Source organism: Lepisma saccharinum, chromosome 1 (genome assembly GCF_977018435.1).
Source record: "Lepisma saccharinum chromosome 1, izLepSacc3.1, whole genome shotgun sequence".
Lineage (NCBI taxonomy): Eukaryota > Metazoa > Arthropoda > Insecta > Zygentoma > Lepismatidae > Lepisma > Lepisma saccharinum.
The window spans coordinates 31,144,966-31,170,094 of record NC_139229.1 but is presented as its reverse complement, the minus strand read 5'-3'; the positions used below and the strand labels follow the sequence as shown (position 1 = coordinate 31,170,094).

The following is a 25,129-nucleotide window of genomic DNA, read 5'->3' as shown; positions in this document are numbered from 1 at the left end:
TATGTGCCTAGTTAAAAGTATTTTGCTTACGTCTTAAAAACATGTACTTTGGATTTTGGGGGGTAAAGAGTTTCAAATAGAGGAAGAGAAATGGTGAAAGATTTTGACTAGAAATTGGAATTATGGTGGGAAATGAAATGTTAAGATCTCAAGCGCCATCTGTTGTCAAGGTTATGAGAGTCGGAAAGCGCTCAAAATCTGCTCGAGATATAAGCAGGTTGTTTTTGAAGTGACTGCCCTACAGAGGAGGGTGCGGTTGGGTACGTTTTGCCGGCGAGCGTTTTAGTTTCCTGTGTGCAGGATTCGAACCCGAGACCCACACCAGATGCCTGAGGTCATTATATCCCTTTTTTATTGAATACTATTTACTTTATTTTTATAGCCTATTTCCTCTATTTTTATTATTTACTTATCATCCTTTGGCGCTGATTTCTACTTTTATGTTTGAATACCTCGGCAACTCCCAGAGCCATGCTGTACTCCCTATCAGCTGAAGATGACATGAAGCTTAATTTATGTACGTTGGCTTTCAGACTGAAGAAATCAAAGAGTGATGAAATAAAATGCTAGACACAGAGATTACCTCAAGGCGCCGACTGGCGATAGTCTAATCGGTTTGGGAACAGTGTTGCAAACTCTATAACTCAACAGAAAATTTCCCTATGGTGTGATTCGAGATCTGTCCGATATTTAAAAAGTTTGTCACAAAAATTTGAATACATGAATATTCAATTTCTTGAACACGACGATGTAAAGCTCTTTCAAAATTCAACTACAAGGTTCCCTTCTCCAACGATCTCTATTCTATAGGCTTCCGCCGACATGCGTGGTTAACACAATGCGTGACAACGATAGTTGCCCCGGTTCGAATCCCAGCCTGTCATAAGTTTTCCTTAGTCAATTTCATTATATCATCGCTCATCCTCATCGTCGCGACTAGCCACAACTGGCAGAAAGTGACAAACAATAAATATGAAATAAAATTCTAGTAGTGTAAAATACAATACAACCAGCGCGAGAAATGATGACCCCCCCTCAGGCAGATTTGCCTACACTTAAAACTTGCTCAACATGCCCATATGAGCTTTTTGCTCAAGTGTGGAACCCCGTCTAATCCAAGATTTTTGTAAAAATGCCCTCGGGAAGTTCCTGTGAAATGATGAGCCCCCTCAGATTGATTTGTCCACACTTACAAAAGGCACTTCTGTCAGATTGTTGTCCATAAACTTGTTAAAAATATGCCCCTCTTGATATTTTTTTTGCCCACACCTAAAACTAGGCCAAACGTATTAACACACACACACCCACCCACATACACCCATATACACATATTTACTTCTGGTTTAAGTTCAATTGGGCACCAGGCTCAACTTGCATATCTAGTATTAAGATAATGTAAATCTTCTAGAATTGCTCTGTGACTCTCTCATTTCTTACATCATAAACATATGATTTTTCCCCTATGAGAATAACACTACATATGGTGTCATCGGGGAGTGTATCGTGGAATTCACAGATAATTTTAATGTTTGTCCTGTCATTAACCACAACTTGTTTCCTTTTTGAAGTGTTGATTACAAACATGGGTCTCTGTGCTTTGAATTCATCTGGTGTGTAATACATGTCAGTATTGCCAGTAGTGACCCTTTTGTATGCTGTAAATGCTTCATATAATTTAAGGAAATCATCCTTGGACATGTCTAAATTATAATTTTCTCTAGGAAATACCTCATTTCTGCCATTTTTAAGATAAATGTTCTTGATGTTGCAGTTATCAAATTTACTTGAATTTTTTTCCTGATTATTGTTTCTTCCAGTTTGAAACAGTACCACCACAAAATCTGGCATGTCATATTGTATACTGGAGAATGAATTTGTAGCATCAAACTCATAATAAGTACCAACGGCAGGCTTCTGTACACATTGATATGTATAAAATTGTAAAGGTACTTGTGGATTTTTTATTATATCTGCTTTGTATTTAAGAGCATAACTGGCTTCATATTCAACAACTGGGATTCTTAGCTCCATAGTCTGAATAATGCACTTGCCCTCATCAGGTAGGGTATTGGGCAGAGCTTCCCCTGTAGAGTTTAATGTACTGTACCTCATCAAAGCATTATTATCATTGGCAGCTCTTCTAAATGTGATTCTTAAACCACCCTTCCACATAATATCTTTGTAATCTGAGAAGAATCCTGGCAACAGGCGCATGGGGAACAGCACTGTGTGGCTTTTAGATATTATTTTATCACCAGCCTCAAATCCACCTATTTTGTAGTAAGAAGCCTCGGTTTTGGATAATTTTAGTGTGGCCAAAGCTGTGGAGGTAATGCCGGGATAATCCACTCTGTTTATAACAACACCATGCTTTCTGATCTCAATTTCAGAGAATAGATGCGGCACAAAATTGTCTACCAATCTTATATTTGAATTTGCCGGATAATCTGTTCCATCGAGCTTTACAACATCAAATTTGATGTATAGATCTGCTCTGTGGGGGTGTATAAAGCCATCCCCTACATCAAGATCAACCTCAATTTCTGTGTTGGGTTGATTTAAATTTGCAAATGTCCTCCTGTTTGGGGGGAATGATTGTAGCTCATAACTCTCAATATTTTCGCAAAATCAACTAATTCTTCTTTTTCATTAGTGACCATCAATTCAATATAATCTATTCTATTATGGCACACAGGAAAATATAATGTTGGGGATGGAGTGTAGATGATTGGCTCCATAAATTCAGAATTAGGTTTGAATGTTGCCATGATGCCAGTTTGTTTGTGAGTGCCTATGCCATTTGATTTGGTGATCATACCCTCGGCTACATTACAGTGAATATTTAGAGTCTCTATGGCTAAGAATTTAGGTATATTAATAGCAGTGTGTTTGATGACCGCTTCAAGTTTTGTGTTGTTCTCAAATCCTAACAGCTCTCCTATAGTACCCAGATCCACTGCCTCTGTAGCAGATACAATCTATACTCTGTGAGTGACAGAATTTTGACTTAACACTATACCTCTGGGTAATTGAGCATTTAGAGTGGACAGATTATACTGCCCTGGAGTGATGACAATTTTTTGATCCCCTACTGCAATTTTGTTGTTGTGGTGTGTAATATTAGGGATCAAGTACATGCCATAAAATGCTCTGAGAGCTATTGTTTTGGGATACACTATATCATCATGTAATTTGAGTTTCAATATTGAATTTTGGCTGGTGAGATGGAATACCCCCATGATGTTTCAGATACCACAGGATTTTTTGAAAATTTTCAATTGATGGTTTATTTATTTGAGACATATATCTAAGAACAGATAAACACAAATGTCCACAATTAACATCTTTGAAGTTTTGAACACGGGCATTATTGTAATAAAGATTAACTGAATTTAGATATTTTATTAAATTTTCAGGTGGAACACCTCCAAATGAATCAAACACAAATGCCTCATTGTTTAAATATTTAAGATAACAGATCCAGTGAGTGCCCTGATTTTTGTACTTATCCAAATTAACAATGCCACACTCTTTGTTGAGTGGTTGCTCTGGCAAAGAATCAGACATGTACACACCTCTAAAATGTTTGATGCCCAGTGGATTGATTAAAGCTTCAATATCTTGGTTTGTAAGCGGCTCTTGTTTTTTTTAAACTTATTCATGGCTCTCTTAACACCTTTACCTTGTTTCTCCATGGCCAGGTTATGGCGCTTCAATTCATCTAATTCTGCCCTATTTTTCTTGGCATCTATTACTGTTTTTGCTATGGCAGCTGATCCCCCAGCCAAGCTCCCAACAGCCCCAAGTGCTGCTAAGATGGCCGGGATAGTAAATATGAATCCCCCCACATGTGATTTTTTTCTAGATTGTTGAATGAATCCGTGTCACTGGACCAAAATGAATGTTTTGTGTGTGGCCACTGATGAACCAAAATGTGCTTGGCTGTTGGGCCGAGATGGGTCTGTCTAATTTGTACGATGCACGCCAAAGAAAATGATAGTACTTACTGCGTGTCGCTGTCACAAACCCATACCTCTGGAGTGGAGGACCATATTGAATTCCATAAGGTGATTCGACTCGGATGATTGCAAATGACACTCACTGATAATAACGAGGATATATTGACTATAACAAAAGATTACATGTATATACAAACTTGCTGCAATGCAACGCGATGCACGGAATGAAACTACCACGCACACTCGGCCATATTGTCTCGCGAACTGACTGAGCGTCACTCTCTCTCTTTGTTCGAGATTAAACATAAAACAAAACTGAATTCCCCTGACATCTATTGTTAAAAATATCAAACATATCAATTATGACTTGAGACATATTCCCCCCTCTTGGTCAAACAACGTTTGACCAACTAAATTCACTCATCTCCGTCCTTATTGCACTGAGGGAGTGGAGCTAGTCTGTGAATCGATCTCTTGAAGATCCCTGAAGCTGTATGCACTGTGGCCACTCGCACTAAGCCGTCTCTTCCTGGCTGGACGCTGGTAACTCTTCCCAATTTCCATGATAGGGGAGGCAAGTGGTCGTCTTTGATAAGAACTATCAAACCTGGTTTGAAGTTTTCTTGTACGCTAGTCCACTTGGAACGTTGCTGAAGACTGTTTAAATACTCCTTGGACCATCGCTGCCAAATGTTTTGATGAAAGCTTTGGAGTCTCTGCCATCTGGACAGTCGATTTCCTGGGAGGTCAGTGAGGTCTGGCTCGGGAAAGGAAGTAAGGGCTGAACCAATGAGAAAATGTCCAGGAGTGAGAGCACTTAAATCTTCTGGATCGTCGGATAAAACAGTCAAAGGCCTTGAATTTAGGCATGCTTCTATTTGGGTGAGCAAAGTTGCAAATTCCTCAAAATTCAACGTTGACTTTCCTACTACTCTAACTAAATGATACTTCATGCAGCGTATTCCACTCTCCCATATTCCTCCGAAATGTGGTGAGTTAGGTGGAATGAAATGCCACTGGAAGGATTCAGAACTCGCGTACTCATGAATATTTTGTGTGAATTCCTGTGAGGAAAATAAGCTATGTAGCTCTTCAAGTTCGTTTCTTGCCCCGACGAAATTCTTGCCATTGTCACTGTACAGATTGGCACATTTACCTCTACGAGATGTAAATCTTCGCAAGGCTGCGATAAATGCGTCTGTGGTGAGATCGGAGACGAGCTCTAAATGTATAGCCTTGGTGGCTAGACAAATGAATAAAGCCACGTATGATTTACGATGAACTTTGCTGCGTGGCGAATGCGATTTAAATAGAAAAGGTCCGCAATAGTCTACACCAGAGTTGAGAAATGGCCTTGACGGTGTGACTCTAGGTGAAGGAAGTTGACCCATGAGTTGCTTGGCCGTGGTTGCCTTCAACTTGTAACAAGCGAGGCAATTGTGAATTACTTGCTTGATTGTACGCCTTGCTCGTACAATCCAGTATTGTTGCCTGAGGGATGACAACAATAACTGTGATCCTGCATGAAGCTGTCTCAAATGTTCCGCTTCTATTATGAGCTGTGTCAGGTGACCTTTCGAAGGTAGAATAATTTGATGTTTTGTTTCATACGTCAAATTGCTATTCTTGAGTCTTCCTCCAACGCGAAGAAGGTTATTGCTGTCCAAAAATGGGTGCAGGCTCTTCAATGTGCTGTTGGCTGAAACTTGTTGGTGCCGTTGAAGATCTTGAATTTCAGACTTGTAGCTTGATAGCTGAACAGTCTTGATGCATGTATGCAATGCTGATTGCATTTCCTTTGTTGAAAGACTTCCTTTTACTTTGTTGTTGGACTTTCTGCAGTTATGTATGAATCGCTGACAGAAAGCTATCACTCGAGTTAATTTCGATAATTTGGAGAATCGTTCGATTGTTTGCTCAAGCGAACTCTGGCAAATTGATACTGCCGTTATGCTTATTCCCTCCGGAATTTCTACTTTCCTTGGCTGCTGCGTAAGTGGCCAATGCTCTTCTGTACCTGTTAACCAATGTGGCCCATGCCACCATAAATGGTTATGTTGTATTGAAGTGGGTTCAATACCTCTTGAGATTATGTCTGCCGGGTTATCTGCTGAAGGAACATGTTTCCAATCGCTAATTTGCGTAATGTCTTGAATCTCTGCTACCCGGTTGGCTACAAAGGTTTTCCATCTGTTGGATGGTGCTGCTAACCATGCCAATACAATTTGTGAGTCCGACCAGAGATGTATCTCGTCTACCTTTAGACGTAAAATTGGTAATACCTTGTGGACTAATCTTGCTAGGAGTAATGATGCACATAATTCAAGACGAGGTAATGTCACCTTCTTGACTGGCGCTACTCGTGATTTAGCACAAAGTAGATTTACTGCTGTTTCGCCTTTATGGTTAGTTGAATGCACATACAAACATGCACCGTAAGCATATTGAGATGCATCTGCAAATCCATGTATCTGGATATTTCTAACTGTTCCATTAATTAGAACAAAACGATTGACTTCAATGTGTTTAATTGCAGGGAGTTGTCTGCGCAACTGTTGCCATTTCTGATTCAAGTCTTGTGGAAGTTCTTCATCCCACTGAACATTGCATGTCCACAATTGTTGAAGAAATGATTTGTATGTAATAACAATTGGAGTGATGAGACCTAAAGGGTCAAATATAGACGCAACGACTGATGCTACCTGTCGTTTAGTGCTTGATGTTTCGACGTTATTCGCTACTTCAGGAGCTTTGCTGTTGATCAGTAATTTATCTGCAATAGGATCCCAAGATAAGCCTAAAGTCTTCACTTCTGAATCGTGAAATTCGACTGGAAGCTTCATTTCACGCATGGCTGGTGGAACTGCCTCTAGCACTGTCGTGCTGTTCGAACACCATTTACGCAAAGTAAATCCTCCACGCTGCATAATGTTAATTAATTCTGCCTGAATCTGCAATGCTTCAGCTACGTCTTGTGCTCCGCTCACTACGTCATCAACTAACATGTCTTCCTTGATGATACTACTAATGCGAGGATGCCTGCTGATTTCGCTGTCTGCCAGTTGCTGTAAGCATCTAGTAGCTAGGAATGATGCCGAAGCTGTGCCATATGTAAGCGTTCGTAGCTCAAAAACTTCAATTGGATGCTTGTTGGAGCTTCTCCACAATATTCGCTGTAATGGGTTGTCATCTTTTTGCACCTTAATCATTCTATACATTTTCTCTACATCTCCTGTGAATGCTATAGGATGTGTGCGAAATCTTGTCATGATGGAGAATAAATCTTGTTGTATGGTGGGCCCGACCATCAATATGTCATTGAGGCTTTTGCCACTTGTGGTTTTGGCCGATCCGTCGAAAACAACACGGACCTTGGTGGTGGAACTCTGTGGTTTGATTACTGCGTGATGTGGCAAATAGTAGGCTACCCTGTGGTCATGAGACATAGGTAATTGTCCTACAGGTACCATGTGACCTAGCTGTTCATATTCATTCATGAATTTTGTGTAAGGAATCCTTAGTTCCGGTTGATGCTCAAGTCTTTTCTCTAATTGGAGAAATCTCTTGGTGGCATGTTGAAGTGAATCGCCCAATGCTTCTCGGCTTTCTTTGAGTGGAAGTCGAACGATGAATTTGCCTGTTTCGTCCCTCACCGTGTTTTCACAATAGTGATGCTCACAGCTCATTTCTTCCTTTGTTCTATGCCTGGTATATATCTCCTCAAGGTCCCAAAATCGCTGAAGCTGTAGGTGGAGACTTTCTTCCGTTCGAAGGAAGCATGATATCGATGAATTGTTGCCACTGCATTGTTGTGGAATGCGTCCTGCGACTATCCATCCGAATTCAGTGTTTTGTAGAATCGGCAAATCAGCTGAACGTGTTATGCGATCAGGCTTGAGAATTTCGAAGAAGATCTGGGTGCCTATTAAAAGATCTATCTTCGCTGGCACATCAAATGTCGGATCTGCCAATGTTACATGTCTTGGTATTTTGATTGATGCTCGGTCGACTCGATGTGAAGGTAAGTTGCCGGTGAGCCGCGGCAATATTGAGCATTCAATGTTGGAACGCCATGTGCTTATTCTAGATTGCAACTGAATATCCACCTTGAAATTTGCTTGCGACTCAGCATTGTTTATGCCTTGAATCGGTAAATGCTGAGGATGTTTCTTCAGTTTGAGACGCTGAACCAACTCTTCAGACGCAAAGTGGCTCTGGGATCCACTGTCTAGCAAGGCTCTACAGTATATCCATTGACCTGCATGATTCTTGACCTTTAACACTGCCGTGGAAAGTAACACGCGTGATGTATGTTGCCCTTTGAGTGCACAATAAGAAGCTTGTGGAGTTTGATCTTGATTCTCGTTTTGCGTTGCTTGAGAATTTTCATTCTTGCCTTCTTCCGTAGATTCTGTGCTGGAAAATGACGTTCTTGATATACCATCATTATGCAACAATGTGTTATGCTTGCGTGAACATTTTTTACACGAACCTGCCTTGCATAGACGCAGTACGTGATTTGGAGATAAGCAGTTCGTGCAGAGTTTATTCCTTCTAACACAATCATACTTCTGTTTGTTAGTCGCGGCGATGAATGATGCACACCTAAAGAGAGCATGCGGCTCTTTACAAAAGAAACAAGAGTTCGCACTAGTGGTACTAATGAAAGATTTCGAAAAACTCTTATTTGATCTTATATTGTAATGCTGAGATTTGATTGATTGTTTATTTACATCACTTGGTGCGGGCTGAATGCTTTCCAGCGCTTGACATCGTCTTTCCAAAAACGAAAAGAATTCATCTATGCTGACAAAATCTGTTTCACTATTTTGTAGTTCCCACGCTTTCCTAGTTCCTGAATCTAGCTTAGACACAAAATGCTGAGTGAGTAACATGTCCGTCAAAGGTACATCTGTGTAAAGCGCATTTACTGCATTCAAGTTGCTTGTCGCACATCCCACAAAGGAACGCAATTCCTGAGCACTTTCCTTGCTGACTGCCTTGATGTGCAATATTTCATGAATGTACGATGATGCGATTAGCTTCTTGTTTGAATATCTACTCACTAACAACTTCCAAGCAACTGCGTAGTTTGCCTCCGTGATGGGTAAGTTCTGAATGAGCTTGTACGCTTCGCCCTTGAGCGACGAACGTAGATACTGAAACTTCTGAATGGAAGCGATGTCTTTGTTATTATGTATTAAAGACGTGAAAGTGTCTTCATAGGACAACCAGTGCCGATAATCACCCTCAAACGTTGGCAATTCTATTGTGGGAAGTTTGAGCCGGGTTGCTGTGACATGCGATGTGTTGACAGCATCATGCTCCGCTTGAACCTTATCATGCTGCGATAATAAAGCTTGCATCCGGGCACTTAACTTGTAGTACGTCGTTTCCAATTCGTCTCTGACGTCATCCTGCGATGAACCAGTTTCAGCTTCTAACTGATCTTGCACTTGCTCAATGTCCACCCAAATGCGAGACAATGCATTGAAACGAGTACGCACTTCTTGAATGTTTCCTTCAGTTTCAATGAATTGATTGACGAAAGTTTCCATTCGAGTGATTTTTCCTTTTAATGTCCCTCGTTGTCTAACGAGACGCTGCTGCACTTCGCTCTCACTCATTTTTATGAAGAACACGAAAGGTTAAAGGAAATAAACGTAAGGAAATGAGCCAGACAAAGTAAAATATACTTACCGACCTCCTGCGCCGTTGTCGTGAAGAAAATGATGCATGAAACGTATCGTCCAGCTGTTTACAATCCTTTGCTGCGAACGACAATGGAGCTGCATTGTTGGCAATATGGCTGCTGTAAGAAACTGTTGTTTCCGCACTGCACTAGCACTTGACCTTGAACAGAATGTCACGTAGCTGAAACATCCGTGCCGGTAAGGACCAAAAATGAATGAATCCGTGTCACTGGACCAAAATGAATGTTTTGTGTGTGGCCACTGATGAACCAAAATGTGCTTGGCTGTTGGGCCGAGATGGGTCTGTCTAATTTGTACGATGCACGCCAAAGAAAATGATAGTACTTACTGCGTGTCGCTGTCACAAACCCATACCTCTGGAGTGGAGGACCATATTGAATTCCATAAGGTGATTCGACTCGGATGATTGCAAATGACACTCACTGATAATAACGAGGATATATTGACTATAACAAAAGATTACATGTATATACAAACTTGCTGCAATGCAACGCGATGCACGGAATGAAACTACCACGCACACTCGGCCATATTGTCTCGCGAACTGACTGAGCGTCACTCTCTCTCTTTGTTCGAGATTAAACATAAAACAAAACTGAATTCCCCTGACATCTATTGTTAAAAATATCAAACATATCAATTATGACTTGAGACAATTGTTGTAATTTTTTTAATTGGGGGGTACTAAGCAACAATTTCATACCATGGCCCTTGGCAATACAAGAGCTTTTTTTCTTGCGCTGCTTTTTGGTTAAAAGGCTATCAATAGTTTTAAGAGATTTAAGACCTGCATAAGGTATTTGATACATAACACCCTTGGCCTTCATTGTAGGTTTATTATATACATATTCACAACCCCCACCCCAGTTTTTGTTTGGTGTTCATAGCTATGGTGGTCCCCAATGCTGCTATTTTTTCACTTAAAGAATCATCTTTGCTTACAAATCTACCAAATGCAGCCTCTTCTAATTTCTTGTCTGCAACATGTCTCTTGTCAAGATCAGAATGTGTGTTGTATGCTATGTCATGGTCTCTACAAGCAGCATCTAGGGGATTAACACCAGGATCACCTCTGTTTAATCTATGGTCCAATTTTGTGCCTGGACCACAATACTGATAGCCTGGAATGTGTAGTTCAAATGGCAGCTTGTTTATAATGTCATTAACCAACCCCCGACCCTCAGAAATATTCCAAAATTTAGGTGGTAGAGTATTAATAATTTTTATAAGATATCCAATCCCCTTAGTGTCATTCACTATAAAATTAGACAATTTTGTGTTTATCATGTCCATAATTCCAACCTTTTCATTGTAAAAATTGTTGTTGCCAGCATTTTCCTCCCCAGCTATCACCAATAACCTATCTACAAGTTTCCTGACATCATCAACCCAGACAAATTCTTTAGGCAGGGTGTTGTATTGTTTGATCCCACTGCCAGTCTTGATCTGTAACCATATGGGCTTGATTAAATTGTTGTATTTTGCTCCACTGCTAGACTTGACTCTTTTTTGTGTGGGATCATTGTTCTGGTATAGAGCATCTGATTTTATTAATATTTCTTTGTAGTGCTCATAGTCTTGATCTGTATAGCTGCCAGGCCTTTTCCTAGTCATCAGTTCCCACAATCCAGGTGTGCCAAGATACTTAACAAAAGCACCTCTTTCTCCAAGATGAGATTCTGAATATACAATTATATCATCTCCCATAAATGTTACTCTGAAATTGCCAATTCTATGTATGATGCTACCATCACGCTCTGTGTCGGCATATAAGCCAAAGACCTCATCTTTGTTGTCTTTAGGTGTGCTTAAATATTTTTGAGCAAGAAGACCCAATTCAATAGGATCCAGAGTAGCTTCAATTCTTCGAGGAGCAACAGGACTAGGTGTATGAATACTGGAAAGTGGGGTGATTGGATAATCTAATATGTTCCTTGCAGCTACAGGTACAAGCTCTGTGATCAAATTTTGATTTTGCTCTGTATCAGTTTTGATATTTTTACCTAATTCACTAATAGCATCAATAATAGGCTGTTCTGTTTGTTTGTGTTGTTCATAAATTCCTCGGTTCTGTGATTTCCATCCCTTAAATCTTTTTACAAGATAATCTCTTAATTTAAGATCATCAATGATTGGCCTTTTCATGGTTATTTATATATGTTTCAATGTCTAGAAAATTGTTGATTTTATTTCTGTATTTGCCACTATTGGGTTTTCTTGTCATATCAATTGTGACAAACCCATAACTGTCCTGGTTCCAGCACCTACTGCAAAACTTGGAAAAATCATTGTAGCTCAAGTCCCCACCTACATATTCATCATGTATGTGTTTGAGGTTGGTATGATCTTGATGAAACACACATATAAAATTGCTGTTGTCTCGGATCAGCTGCTTGGGTATTTTTGAAAAAGTCTGTGCCAGGTAGAAACAATCAATGTTTTTGTGCCGGCCCTGTGTAAAAAAATTTCTAACCTTGTTTTGATTATCCAGTATAATGTCATCAAACACAACAACAGAATTATCGAGACATTCATGAAGTGGCTTAACATCTGATTCAAAAGTGGCAATATCCAATCCATCATATAGTTTCATCAGCTCTTAGAGAAAACATACAAGTGCCTGTTTTTCCAGTCTAACCAGTTGGGTGCCAATAAAAAATTATCAATCATTAGTGTAGTTTTACTACAAGCTGATGGCCCAACAATAAGACATCTAATATTTTCAGGCAGCAACTTGCCATTTCTCTTAATCTGCTGTTCAGGTTCTGGCAGCCTCTTTATAACATCCCAGGTGCTCATATTATCATTTTGTCTGCATCGATCCAGCTGTGTTCTGGAAGTCCTAGCCATTTGACAAATAACTTGTTGCCTTTTCTGCGGATGATTTTTTCTATGAGATATGTGTCAGGCTGTTTAGTTTTGCTGAGTTCTTCTTCATAGAATCTGCCTTTGAGAATTTCTCCTCGGTGGTCTTTTATTATATATGTGCTAAGGGTCCCAGGTTTAACTTGAACCACTGTAAATAATTCAGTGCTCCAGTTTCTTGTAAAGCCTCTTTTGAATAAGTGCTTATATTTGCTGATTCTTACTTGATCACCCACCTTGTATTTGGCTTTTTTTGTTGTTGGCTGGTATCTAGGATAATAAACAGTCCTGATCAATTTTTGCTCACCAGATGAAGTTACTTCAGAGGGTTTCATGTTGATTGTAGAATGGACCGAGTTGTTATATTTATGTAGAAGTTCTGGAAGAATATTAATCCATTTATAATTACCTTGAAGTGTAAATTGTTTATACATAAGATTTTTTAGGGTTTTGTTGAATCTCTCTACAATTGAGGCTTTGAGATCACTGTAACTCGAATAATGTTCTATGGACTGGCTTTTAATAAATTGTTGGAACACAGAATTATAAAATTCTTTGCCATTATCTGTTTGCAAATAGCGCGGTGATCTTCCACTCTGATTGATGATTGTCCTGAAGGCTTCTGTAACACATTTTCCAGTCTTGGATTTGAGTGGCACAGCCCAGGCAAATTTTGAAAATGTGTCTATTACAGTGAGTAGATACTTGTAGCCCTTGTTGATTTTGTCTAAGTTTTTCAGCTGTCCACTTGCCATCTCAATCAAGTCGCTCTGCCATAAATCATCTATGCCTTTTGTGACTACTGGCAGTCTCTTATAATTATGTCTGGCTTGTCTGTGTAATTCATCAACAATAATTTCTCTAGACATAATATGAAAACAAGAATATTGCAACTATGGAGTGTTCAGCAGCTGATACTACAGGATTTTCTAAATATAATTTGTCCCCTATTTGTATTTTAAATTCCAGAGAGCCATCATCTTCAGCATAGGCTGTTTCTAATGTATTGGGGTCTGTAAAATCCTCTAACTCTACACTGGTGATTTTTGCTTTGTTATCAGCATTTGTTATTGATAAGGTGGGGTAGTGGTGTGCCTGTGGTTGAAGCCAATATTTGATCTTGATTGGTCTCAGTGTGCCCCCAACAAAAAACTGGTAATAAAATTGTGCAGGGGACAGCATATATATATCTTGCCACCTGGTGTAAATGGTGAATCATATTCTTTGTTGGGGATGCTGTACAATTCAAGAATTACTGTATGTTTTGGATTCTCGATTATGCCTGTTATTTCTTGTTCTGCTGTAAGCAATCTGCTTGTTACAGATTCAAGATGTTCATTGATGGTCCTAACAACATCATCATGGCCTGGCTTGATTTTTATGTCCACAACAAGTTTCTTGTATTGTTGCACAATTTCTTGTAGCTGGGTGGCAAAAACAGACAGAGCATTTGCTTGATTGGATTCCATGGTCCCTAGCTGTTGCTTGATATTAGCTACAATTTGTTGCAAATTTTCAATAACTGCCAATTTTGAATTTTGAGCAGTAAGATCATGGACCTGTCTTCTGATATCCTCAAACAGGGCATGCAGTTCATTAATATGTTGATTAGTTGGTAGAGTGGCCACTGTCTGAGTAAGTTGTTTGATCTCTGTCTGGATATTCTTGATATCTTCTGATTTCAATATGCGATTCACAGCTCTCTTAATATTTTTAAGTTCCTGTGATGTAGGGAGATTTGACACAGTATTTTGCAAAGATTCAAGTGCCAATTTCACATTACTTAATTCAGAATCATCAGCCACACTTTGCATAGCATTTTGGAGCAGGGTTATATCTGCCTGAGTGGGTGTTGATTGTTGTAAAATTTCAAGCTTTGTTTGGATATCATCAATCAAGTGATGAAAATGAGATAGCTCAGATTCAGTGTTGAGGTTTTCAAGCTTTGTGATCTGTTCCTGGACACTGACAAGTGTGTCTACAATCCCGGGCAGGCGGGATTCTTGTACATTTGTCAAATCACTTTGCACTGCTGCTATTGTACCCTCAAGATGGGTTATGGTACTTTGAATTTTTCCAAAATCTTCATATGTTTCAAGTTGCAGCTTGATGTTTGCAACACTCCGAGTTATTGCACTCAAAGCATCAGAAGATGGCAAGTTGTTCATAAAATTTTCAAGTGTCTCAATTTGTTCTTTAACCTCGGCTATGGCATTGTTTAGAGGGTCCAGATTAGGTATCTGGAGTGACTGAATCTGTTCCTTTAGAGTGGAAATCACTAGATCAAAATCTTCTTGTGATTTTATACTTTTGACAATTGTTTGGAGCTGTGTCTGGACATTATTTATCTGCTCTTCCAATTGCTGTTTCAATTGCTCAGAGTTGGTGGCCTGGGTCTTAAATTTGACTTGAAGAGCTGCTACAGCTTCTTCTAAACTTTGAAAATTATCCAATGTTGCCAGATCAGTATATTTCTGAAGCAATAATTTGAGTTCAGAATCAATTTTAAGAAGAGGGTCCATGCATTGTGATTGTAAATTTGTAATTTCTAATTGAAGACTGGCATTGAGTATGGTTTGTAAAGCTTGTAAATCACTTCTTAATTTCTTGACTCTGACATCAAGCATTAGAATCTCATCACTGTGATCTTCATGTCTTGTATGGCCAAATATATCATTAGGCATTTTTGTTTTAGTGGTTATTTATTATTGAATATCTAATTCTTAATTCTATAAAAAAGGGTATAAGCTTGTCATATGACCCCGGGACCTCAATATATAAGCAGTCACCAGCAGAAACAGTATATACAGTGCCAGAAATCATGTTTGAGTGCTTAATTCTATAAATATTTCTCCCTACTGAAATCTTGACATTACCCTCAGGGGTTGTAATAAATTGCAATTGACCACCTACAGGTAATTGGTAATGATTTAAATTATTGTTAAATATGTACAATATTTTACCTGTTTCATCATCAACATCTGTAAGTATGCTGTTCAGATGAATAATTAACAAAGCACTTAGTTTAGATATTATATCAGAAGAAGGTTGTGGTGTTGGCAGGTCCATAATAGCCTGTTTTTTGAACCCAAATAAGTTCATAGGCATGTTTATTTATTTCAAATCATGCTCTGTAATTGGGCATTGATTGCCATTTTTCAAATCACAATGCCCCCATGGTAGGGTATGTATGCCACATGATAAAATACATATCTTATCATCATGTGGGTCCAGAGCCACTTTTCTTACAATATTGCTAGTCAATAAGTGATCCACACTCTGAATTCTATTTTCTGATGTTCTGATTGTGCTACATGATTTGAGACAATTTTTGTAATCCTTAAATTCAAGCTCTTTGTCCACAGTTACTCTGCCAATGCCCTTGGCCTTTTTGGCAACAGCACCACTACATGTTTCAAAACTGTACATCTTGGCCCTTAACCCAGCAAATGCCACAATAACATCACCAAGTGTCTCATCTTTTAATTTGCCAGGCACTTTTTTGTTGTGGTGTTGAATTTTTGAATGTTCACTGGTATCAAAATATTTAAATAATTCAGGCTGTGCTATATCTTGATAAATATCTTCTGTTTGAATATCAAGAACAAAACTATCTGTGTCCATGTACATCAATTTTACACAATCACCATAAAAAGGTTTCAATACATTATAATATAATTTTAACATGTGTAATTTGGCCAATTCCAATATCACAGCCCCTATATAAATAGGCTTATCAAATTTAATTTTTGTTTTTTTCATGTTGAAGAGTGCCATATTTTCATCATAAATTTTTCTATAATTGAAATTAGGTTTTGCAATCAATTTTTTGCTCCGCCTGGGGTTAGTAATTATTTTAATATCAATATGTTTTCTGACATTTTCAATTGTTTTGCCATACACTGAATTGATCATCAATTTAAACAAGGTCTTATCAAATTGGCTCATTGCAGATGTTCGAAGCTTTGTGTTTGTATCAATATATGGTTTCAACCATCTTGAGTGCCTGAACCTCAAAACTTTTCCAACTTTGGTCACTTGAACACCATGATTCATTAGGAATTGGAGGTTTTTGTAATATATGATATAATCCTGTTTCGACTCTAGAGTCATCATCAATTTCTTCTGTTTAGAGCCAGGTGAGCACTTAACCTCAGGAATTGGGGGCAGATCAGAAAATGTGTTGTGTAAATCATCAGAAATTGTCAGATCAACCTCTAAGAATAGGCCATAGTCACTGTCATCAAAATCTTTAAGATCTTCAATATTGAAATTTTCAACCCACTCAAGCCCTGCATATGGCAATTTATCCATCATAGCATAACCATAGAGGCTGTTGGTATCTATATATAGTATATAATTTGATGGCCGTGCTGGAATATAATCAGGAATATATTTGTTATTTGCTCTGGCATATCTCTGAGAATATTGCACCATGCCTCCTCTTATATATTGCTCCATAAACAGATACATATCTTGATCTTGGATCAGATACAATTGCATTTTAGTGTTCAAAAACATTGCAGACCATGCTAGGCCCGGAGCACTGTAAAAATACATTGGATCCAGCTTATAATTTTGCATGGAAGATTTTCTGAATGCCTGCAGTATATCAGCTAAGAGGGTCACATCAAGTTTTAAATAAGCCTTGTGATAATCACCAAATGTCTGGCATTTTAAATTGTTCCACATCAACTGGGCATGGTGATAATCATCATCAGTGATTCCAGATGCTCTGATTTTGCTGTAAAACTGTTGTTTTGGTGGCAGAGAACACTCATCAAATTTAGAAAAATCTGTAACATAATCATATGGATATACACCCTTCCGCCTAATTAATTTCAGGTCCTGATTTGGAAACAAAGCACATGTGATTTTGAATTGATCATAAGATAATTGAGTGGCCAGTGTAGTCAGGCTAGCCGATAAAATTCTGTAAGAATCAAGAAATCTTAAGTGAATAGGAACACCATTAACTTTAATTATTTTGCTAATGGCAATATATTTCTCATCATTTTCTGCTAAAATATTTAAATTCTGCTTGTCAAACCCCTCGTACCTGATCAAATGATGAAAATCATAATTGGATGCACCATGGCAAAATATGGGGACAAATTTTGGTCTCTGGATCTTAATATTACAGCTATTACACAGGGCCATTAAGAATTTACCATCTGTATGAGAATGGTGATGAACCTTGATATTTGCATCTGAAAATTCAGAATCACATACCGGGCATTTTTCTGCATTGTTGAAATCTTCAATCCGTTTCTCTGTTAAAGGCAACATGGGTTTTGATTTTAATAGGACATTAGATGCTATGTCATGGCACTCATTTTCTATTCTATGTGCAAATTCTTTGATGGCATCTGCTCCCATGTATAAATATTCTTTACTAACAACCCCATCCTGTACAACCACATAATAAAAACTGGAAGGTTCATGTAGCTGGTATGATGTAATTGAAGGTTCATCAGGATCTGGGCTACAGAATGCAAGAGGTTTGAGATTTGATTCAAAATCACAGACTATATATGCTGGGTGTTCCAACAAGGCTTCAAACTTTTTGAATTTGGCATTTTCAATTGGCATTGGCATCACCATATGAACAGGTTTATGATTGCCACAGTATTTCAGATGCTCAATTAACTTGTTTTTAGCAATTTCTGCATTCACTTCCCGAACCCCATTTATTATTTTTTGACCATCAAATACAGACAAACATCTTCTGCACAACTTAAATATTTTATGAGTTTTGTCTAGTTGTGTTCTGACTAAAGCTTCAAGACTGTGTATCAGAGTGTAATGATATGTGCCATCCTTTTCAATTAAGAGCAGATCAATCGGAACAGCAGAATCATCATCAAGTGTACTGATTCTGAGAGGATCTATCAAGCAATTGCCACGGCCAGTAGAACAAATAAATACATTAATAGATAATTGTTTACCATTGATATTCCTGGCCTTTTTTTCAAATTTATCAATATTCTGAACAGACATTGGATATTCTAAACCCTCCATTGCCTCATCAAAATCATTTTCATGTTGTTTATAATAAGTTATTCGCTGAGGATCCTTTGAAACTGGATACAAAGCAGCTAAAATACACCACAAAAAGCATTTCTGGTCATTATTTTTTATATTAACCACGGCTGTTTTGTTTTTGATATTGGCAGGTAATGGCACATAAGTGGAACCTTGTAATGGGCTGAATTCAGAAATATTAACATAAAACTTGTGTGAAGTTCCGCAAAGGCTCCATCCAGACTCTTTTGCAGCAAATTCAGAGTGTTTAATATTCAATTGATCTATCAAACTCCTTATTATTTTGTCTGAATTTGCATTTGAATATACCGGTACAGTTTCTGTTATGTGGGGCTGTGTAAATTTTGTGCCATTTGGCTTCTTATATTGTGTAAACAATTTGAGGGACAGCTTATAAGAGCCATTTTGTGCATTTAGAATTGCCTGCACATCTGGATTTATACTGTTCAAAAAATTCTTAATGTCACATCTTGGCTCTGATACAAACCGGTGATCTCTTAATTGGCCATTAAAACTGCTATGGATGGGTTCATAGCGTGGCTGCTTTGCCGGTCCAGCATTAACAGGTGCTTCATGCTTCCTTTTCAGACCAGATGTAGATGGTTGTGGGGGCAATGTTGATGACTGTGCAGAACAAGTACCTTTATGTTTATATGTGAAATGTTCCAGATTATATTTTCTATGGCATTTAGGGCATATTTTTGTGGGAGTACTGCATTTGTCTGGATTACAATTCCTTTGATGCCTGGCCCAATTGGGGCTGGTTATATTCTCTTTGCATTGATTACAATATTTTTGATTTGGCATTTTTGTTGTTGGTTATTATATAAGATTTCCTGGGGTCCAAATCAAAATTCTATGCTTAATAAAAAATATCAGTTGGGTTCAGCAGTGTGATTTGTGTGTGTGTGTGTGTGTGTGTGTGTGTGTGTATTAATATTTTTTGGCTTTGGTATTTATATAAAATTTCTTGGGGTTCAAATCAAAACTCCATACTTAATAAACCTATGACAGGTTGTCAAAAATTCTGTCTTTAAATCAAATAGATTTGTAATTCAATTTATATAAATTTGCAATATTTTTGTGTTTAAAAAAATATGAGCAGCACTGCAACAACACACCCTTACTCTTCAACAGCTCTCACAATACTGGCTGATATGCAATGCAAAATCTCTTTATATAGGCTAAGCACGGACCGCATTGAAAGCATCTGAACAATAAGCCAATCAGAATATAACACATCATTACTTTATGTCATAACCAACCAATCAGAAAACAACACATGTCTAATAATTTATTGCATAATATTGGGTAATAATTTGTTGCAAAACATGATGCAATATAAATAAACCAGAAATAGGCCACAAGTGGACCGGAAGTAGGCAAAACCGGAAGTGGACCGGAAGTAGACCGGAAGTGGACCGGAAGTAAATATGTGTGTGTGTGGGTGGGTGTGGGTGGGTGTGGGTGGGTATGTGGGTGGGTCTGGGTGAGGGGGGCTTAGTTTTAGGTGTGGGCAAAAAAAATATCAAGAGGGGCATATTTTTGACAGGATTATGGACAACAATCTGACAGAAGTGCCTTTTGTAAGTGTGGACAAATCAATCTGAGGGGGCTCATCATTTCACAGGAACTTCCCGAGGGCATTTTTACAAAAATCTTGGATTAGACGGGGTTCCACACTTGAGCAAAAAGCTCATATGGGCATGTTGAGCAAGTTTTAAGTGTAGGCAAATCTGCCTGAGGGGGGGTCATCATTTCTCGCGCTGGTTGTATCGTGTCATTCTATAGAATGAAGGGATCTGAACCAGTTAATTGTTGGGGTGATGTAAACTACTCATCATTCATCCTCTTGATGAGACCACTCGTCATTGACATGACGAGTTATTGCTTGGCATGCGAAAGGTACAAATTACACAAAGGAATTAAACTACTGAAAAGACAATGGCAACTCGTTGGATTTTGTGAACCGTTGAACCTGTATCATGGCTGGGTGTAGGATAATTACCTGTCTAACTGAAGTCTCTGAGCTGAATGAAAATAGCGAAGTCCTCTGTAAGCTTCTAACTTGTTGACCAAAGCGTGCTTCCACTATCGACCTCCTGTCTTGCTGACCTCCTCTCTCTACCAACTCAATTCCCAAAGTCCAGTCCCTTCCCAGCTTGTCTCCCCTCTATATTCCCTGGCCATCGAGCTCTTCCTCGATGCCGAATCGCCGAATCGTGTTTATCATAATTGCTACCATGCAAACCGCTGACACCAAACCCAGAAGTATTACCTGCTTCCTGAATACTCAGGAGGTTTGCATGGCACAACACAATGCATTGTAAACATGCCTAAGAGGCTTGAGACAGCTGAGAAAAACAAGTGAATGCCCTGGTCAACATGAAGCGTTCAGAGAGACTTAAAAATAAACATACAATCTTAGGGATTGATACGTTCGCGCCCTCTAGGAAAAATTTTCTTCTTTGAAAATTTAAAAGTCAAATCGCAAAGCTTGACATGACTCAGGTTCGCCAATTCCATATATTTTCTTAAAAAAAACCAAATATACAACAAAAAAAAAAAAAAAATCCACCAAAACATACCTTCCCTTGTTTACCGTAGCCGGAAGGAAAGAAAAAAATTTTATTCCCTAAACTCTATAATGAATAATACCCTTAATACTAACAAATTCGTATGTTTATACGATGTAAAAAACAATAATATATACTATTATAGGACTAGAAATCACAAAAGTTCATGTCGTTAAGCGAAAAAACTCTTAATGTACCACATTTTGTGCGTACGTACTATTTGTTATGTATAATTGCTCATCCATTCGCTCCGAGTCAAGAGTCTGTGATGCCTCGCCACGCGGTAAAGACTCTGTGTCTTCCGCGAAGCTAACGGCTGGAGCGGAGCGTCTTTGCAAGATAGAACGGAATTCACAATGTTTGTTTATATTGCCGCTCGATATAAACTCTTCAAACTAAAAAATACCTTGAAAAGGTGCACAAATAAGTACACGTAAGTAAGCATGTAAAACATTGTCACATCTCACTGTTTTGTCCGTGTGAAAGCCTGATTATATCAAAAGTGCGTATGTTTTACAAACTGCGTAGCACTGCACTCCTAACATCGCCAAATATATAAACTTGCATGGCTGTGTTGCACATTCCAATGTATTATTATACAATATTCAAATGCATATAGTGAGTTACACTGAAAACTGTCGCTGGTAAAACTTAAGTATAGCGTTCCATTTTCTTTTCTTCGTTTAAACTGTACACTGTATACACAACTATGGCGTGGTGAATACCTTTGTATGACTGCACACAAAATTAATAATCTTCCAAATGACAAAACTATGTGCTTAAGTTATAACTATCAAAAATGTTTTGCGAACAAATATGTCGCTTTCAATATTCCATGTTGGTGAAAAGAAAGAGATAAAAAAAAAAATAACAATAATACCTGCATGCGACAAACATATGCATAAAATATTGGCACTAAAGCATGCTTTCTAAAATGTTCGAAAGTGCTATAATTATGTTATTTGTATTGCTTGCATGTCCATTTATTCTTCGAAGTGCAAAATTTCATCGTAAAAAAAAATTATGCACTAATTGATGCGAACACTGGTCACTTGACACCACTGGTGCGTGTCGCTTCCTTGTAGTATGATGTACACTTGCATGCATATAAAACTAGTTCTTATGCATGACACAAAACTAAAAAATGTATATAAGGGCTATGGAAAAATATTGTTTCCCATAATGCATGTTAAATAACCAAATAGATACACATGATAGGAGCTCGCATGTGTATGTGTAGAAACACTGTAGCACAATTCTGTAATTATTGTTTGTGACCAGAACTGCTGTTTGTATAATGTATGTTTTCTCTGCTTCCTCTTCTTTCTGGATTGCTTGTCGTCTTGACTGCATTGGGGCAATGTAAAAATGTAGTAAATTACCCGTAGAACTTGGAAGATGGGGAAAAGTTGTAGTTCGAACTGCAGTGTGGAGGGAAATTTATCTAGCTCCATCACTAGGTGTTGTTGATAATGTGTAGTCTGTTATACTGGGAAATGTATGGTTGACTACATCCTTCCTGTAAAAGGTAGTCTCCGTGTAGTAATTAGAAATGTCTGCATGTCTCCCTCAAATTGGTGGTGACGATTCTCTTCTTGAAATAGTGCTTAAAATGTCTGCATGTCTCCCTCGTAGAATGGTAATCAGTCTTTCTGCCTGGTAATAGACTGCCTGCGGATGTCCGTCATGAAAAATGCCCATGGATGGTGTAGGCATTGCTTGTCCATGGTGCTCCGTATAGACAGGTTAGGTTGAATAAAGGGAAAATTATGACAAAGAAAGGAAATTGCAATAGGATGGGTATATATAATTCAAGTATGCATGTACACAAAACCAACTAATTTCCACTGCCTTTTCTTAAAATCAAATTAAATTGTCTCATCAAAATTATATGATTAAAATAAATAAATAAAATAATTGCCATAACTCTTTGAAAATAAATAAGGAAAATTTAAATAAAATATCCAACCGTAATTAAAATATTAATGTCCATGATTAATGTGTTGCCTTAACCTATTAATTATTACTGTGCTGCTCTGAATTAATCTGTTTCGCAAGCTGATGATGCTTATAAAAATAATATCCTACGGTTGCGGTTAAAAACACATTCCAAATAACAAAAACTAATATAGACATAGGCAAAGGGTTTAGAACTAATTCTTGAAATGAAATGTTCTTACTAATTGATTGATTAAGTTGTTTTAAAGCAAGTTCAAGCGAAGTCCATTGGGGAATAGTGAAATCAGATAAATTCTTTGGAATATTAAGTAATAACTCAATTTCCTGCATTTTGACTTGTTCGAAGGCTAAAATTCTTGTGTGTAAAATTTGTTGATCCACAATAATCTGTGAAAAATCCTGATAATTAAAAAATAAAGATTCCCCTTCGTTAAGCTGAATTGATCTGTGCGTGTTCAAATTATTATTCAAATTCTGAATAACAATAAATTGACCTGAGCCTGATATTAAAATACCATTACGTGTCCTAATGAACTGAAATGATTTATTGTCAGTAATAGATTTCACTTCAAAATTACAAGAAACTGACCTATTGTGTAAAAGTAAATCTTCCAAACACTGTACATCTCTATCGATGGTAACTTCACTATGCGAGCAGAGATAAAAAAAGTTTTTAAGCTCGCATGCACTCTCAACAATTTGCACTAATCGTGGACTTCCCTTATGTTGCATACTATAGGTTAACTCTGGGATTCGAATGCGAGACCATGAATTGTTATGCAAAATGCCTAAGTTAACTGCTCGAAAAATAGGAGCGATGTCATTCATCTGTACTAAAGGTGTCTCTAGAAGTAAATGAAATGATCTACTACTGGGTTCATAATTAATCAAATATACTTTGGTCAATGAATAAAATAATCCTATGTCTGTTTTATAAAGTGAATCTTTAAAATCGGGATGATGCTGAATGAATGTACGAAGCCAATTAGGAGTTAAAATGTGATAAGATAATTTTCCCGAGGCTATTTCCATAATTATAAAATCTAAACGCTCAATCATCTCAGAGGCGTGCAATAAGGCAACTATATGTCTCTCCTCATTATAATCATAACAAAATTTGGCTAATAATTCTTCCTTTAAATGCAAAACTGATTGCTTTAAAACTACCAAAATCCCATTAACAATGTTCACCATTTTTACTTGACTCTGTTTCATATTCTGTACTTCCTGAATAATATGATGTTGATTGGCTGCTAAAGTTTTAACTGATTGGGATAAATGATGAACTGACATAGTATTGAAAACAGAAAGTCCTGCACTGAACAAATTTATTAAATTAAGAAAAATCTGCCTCTTTTCCCTGTTATGAATATTAGTAACATTCTGATATAAATTTTGGCAATTAGGCCTTACGTCTCCTACTGTAAATTTACATGGGAAATACTGAGAAATTTCGGTAAGATAATCATTAATTTTGGTACTGGTATCATTATGAATGACTTTCCATTGCGCACATGCGGAGTCATTATCAGCCTGAATATGTGCATCGATGAATATGTTCACAGTTGTAAAAATATTCTTACTACTATGAATGGTTAACCCTTGTCTCTCATAATATAAGCCTAATGATTTAAAAAATATGTCTTGCGACTGTTCATTGTTGGGTAAAGATCCAATAAAATGAATCAGGGATAGGAGTAGGATTAAAATCCAAAATAGGAAAGTAATTCTGCTAGTAGCCATGCTTCTGTAATAAAAAAAAATTCCTGCATCAGTACAGCTTGAAGTTGGGATATATACCTTAGTAAGGCTAAAATTATGCTGATGTAATAACTAAGTATGGGATCAGATAAGTAACTAGATCGATGTTAGGGAAGGGGTGGGAAATAACACATCAGCAATATCATGCGAAAGATGTTAGAGAGATACCGTAACTCTTCAGTTAGTGAGAATCATGGGACATATTGGCGTTGATCCCTGTGACTTCTGGATTAGCGAATTGGAGAGAGTG

The 25,129-nt window shown here is 37.8% G+C and overlaps 1 protein-coding gene across 1 annotated transcript; it reads right to left on the bottom strand.

The window, feature by feature from the left end:
* Positions 1 to 4,375: 4,375 nt before the first annotated feature.
* On the bottom strand, positions 4,376 to 9,586 carry LOC146002927 (uncharacterized). The gene has a single exon (XM_083141106.1). The coding sequence runs from the start codon at positions 9,584 to 9,586 to the stop codon at positions 4,376 to 4,378; it is 5,211 nt and encodes a 1,736-aa protein (XP_082997232.1).
* Positions 9,587 to 25,129: the final 15,543 nt, after the last annotated feature.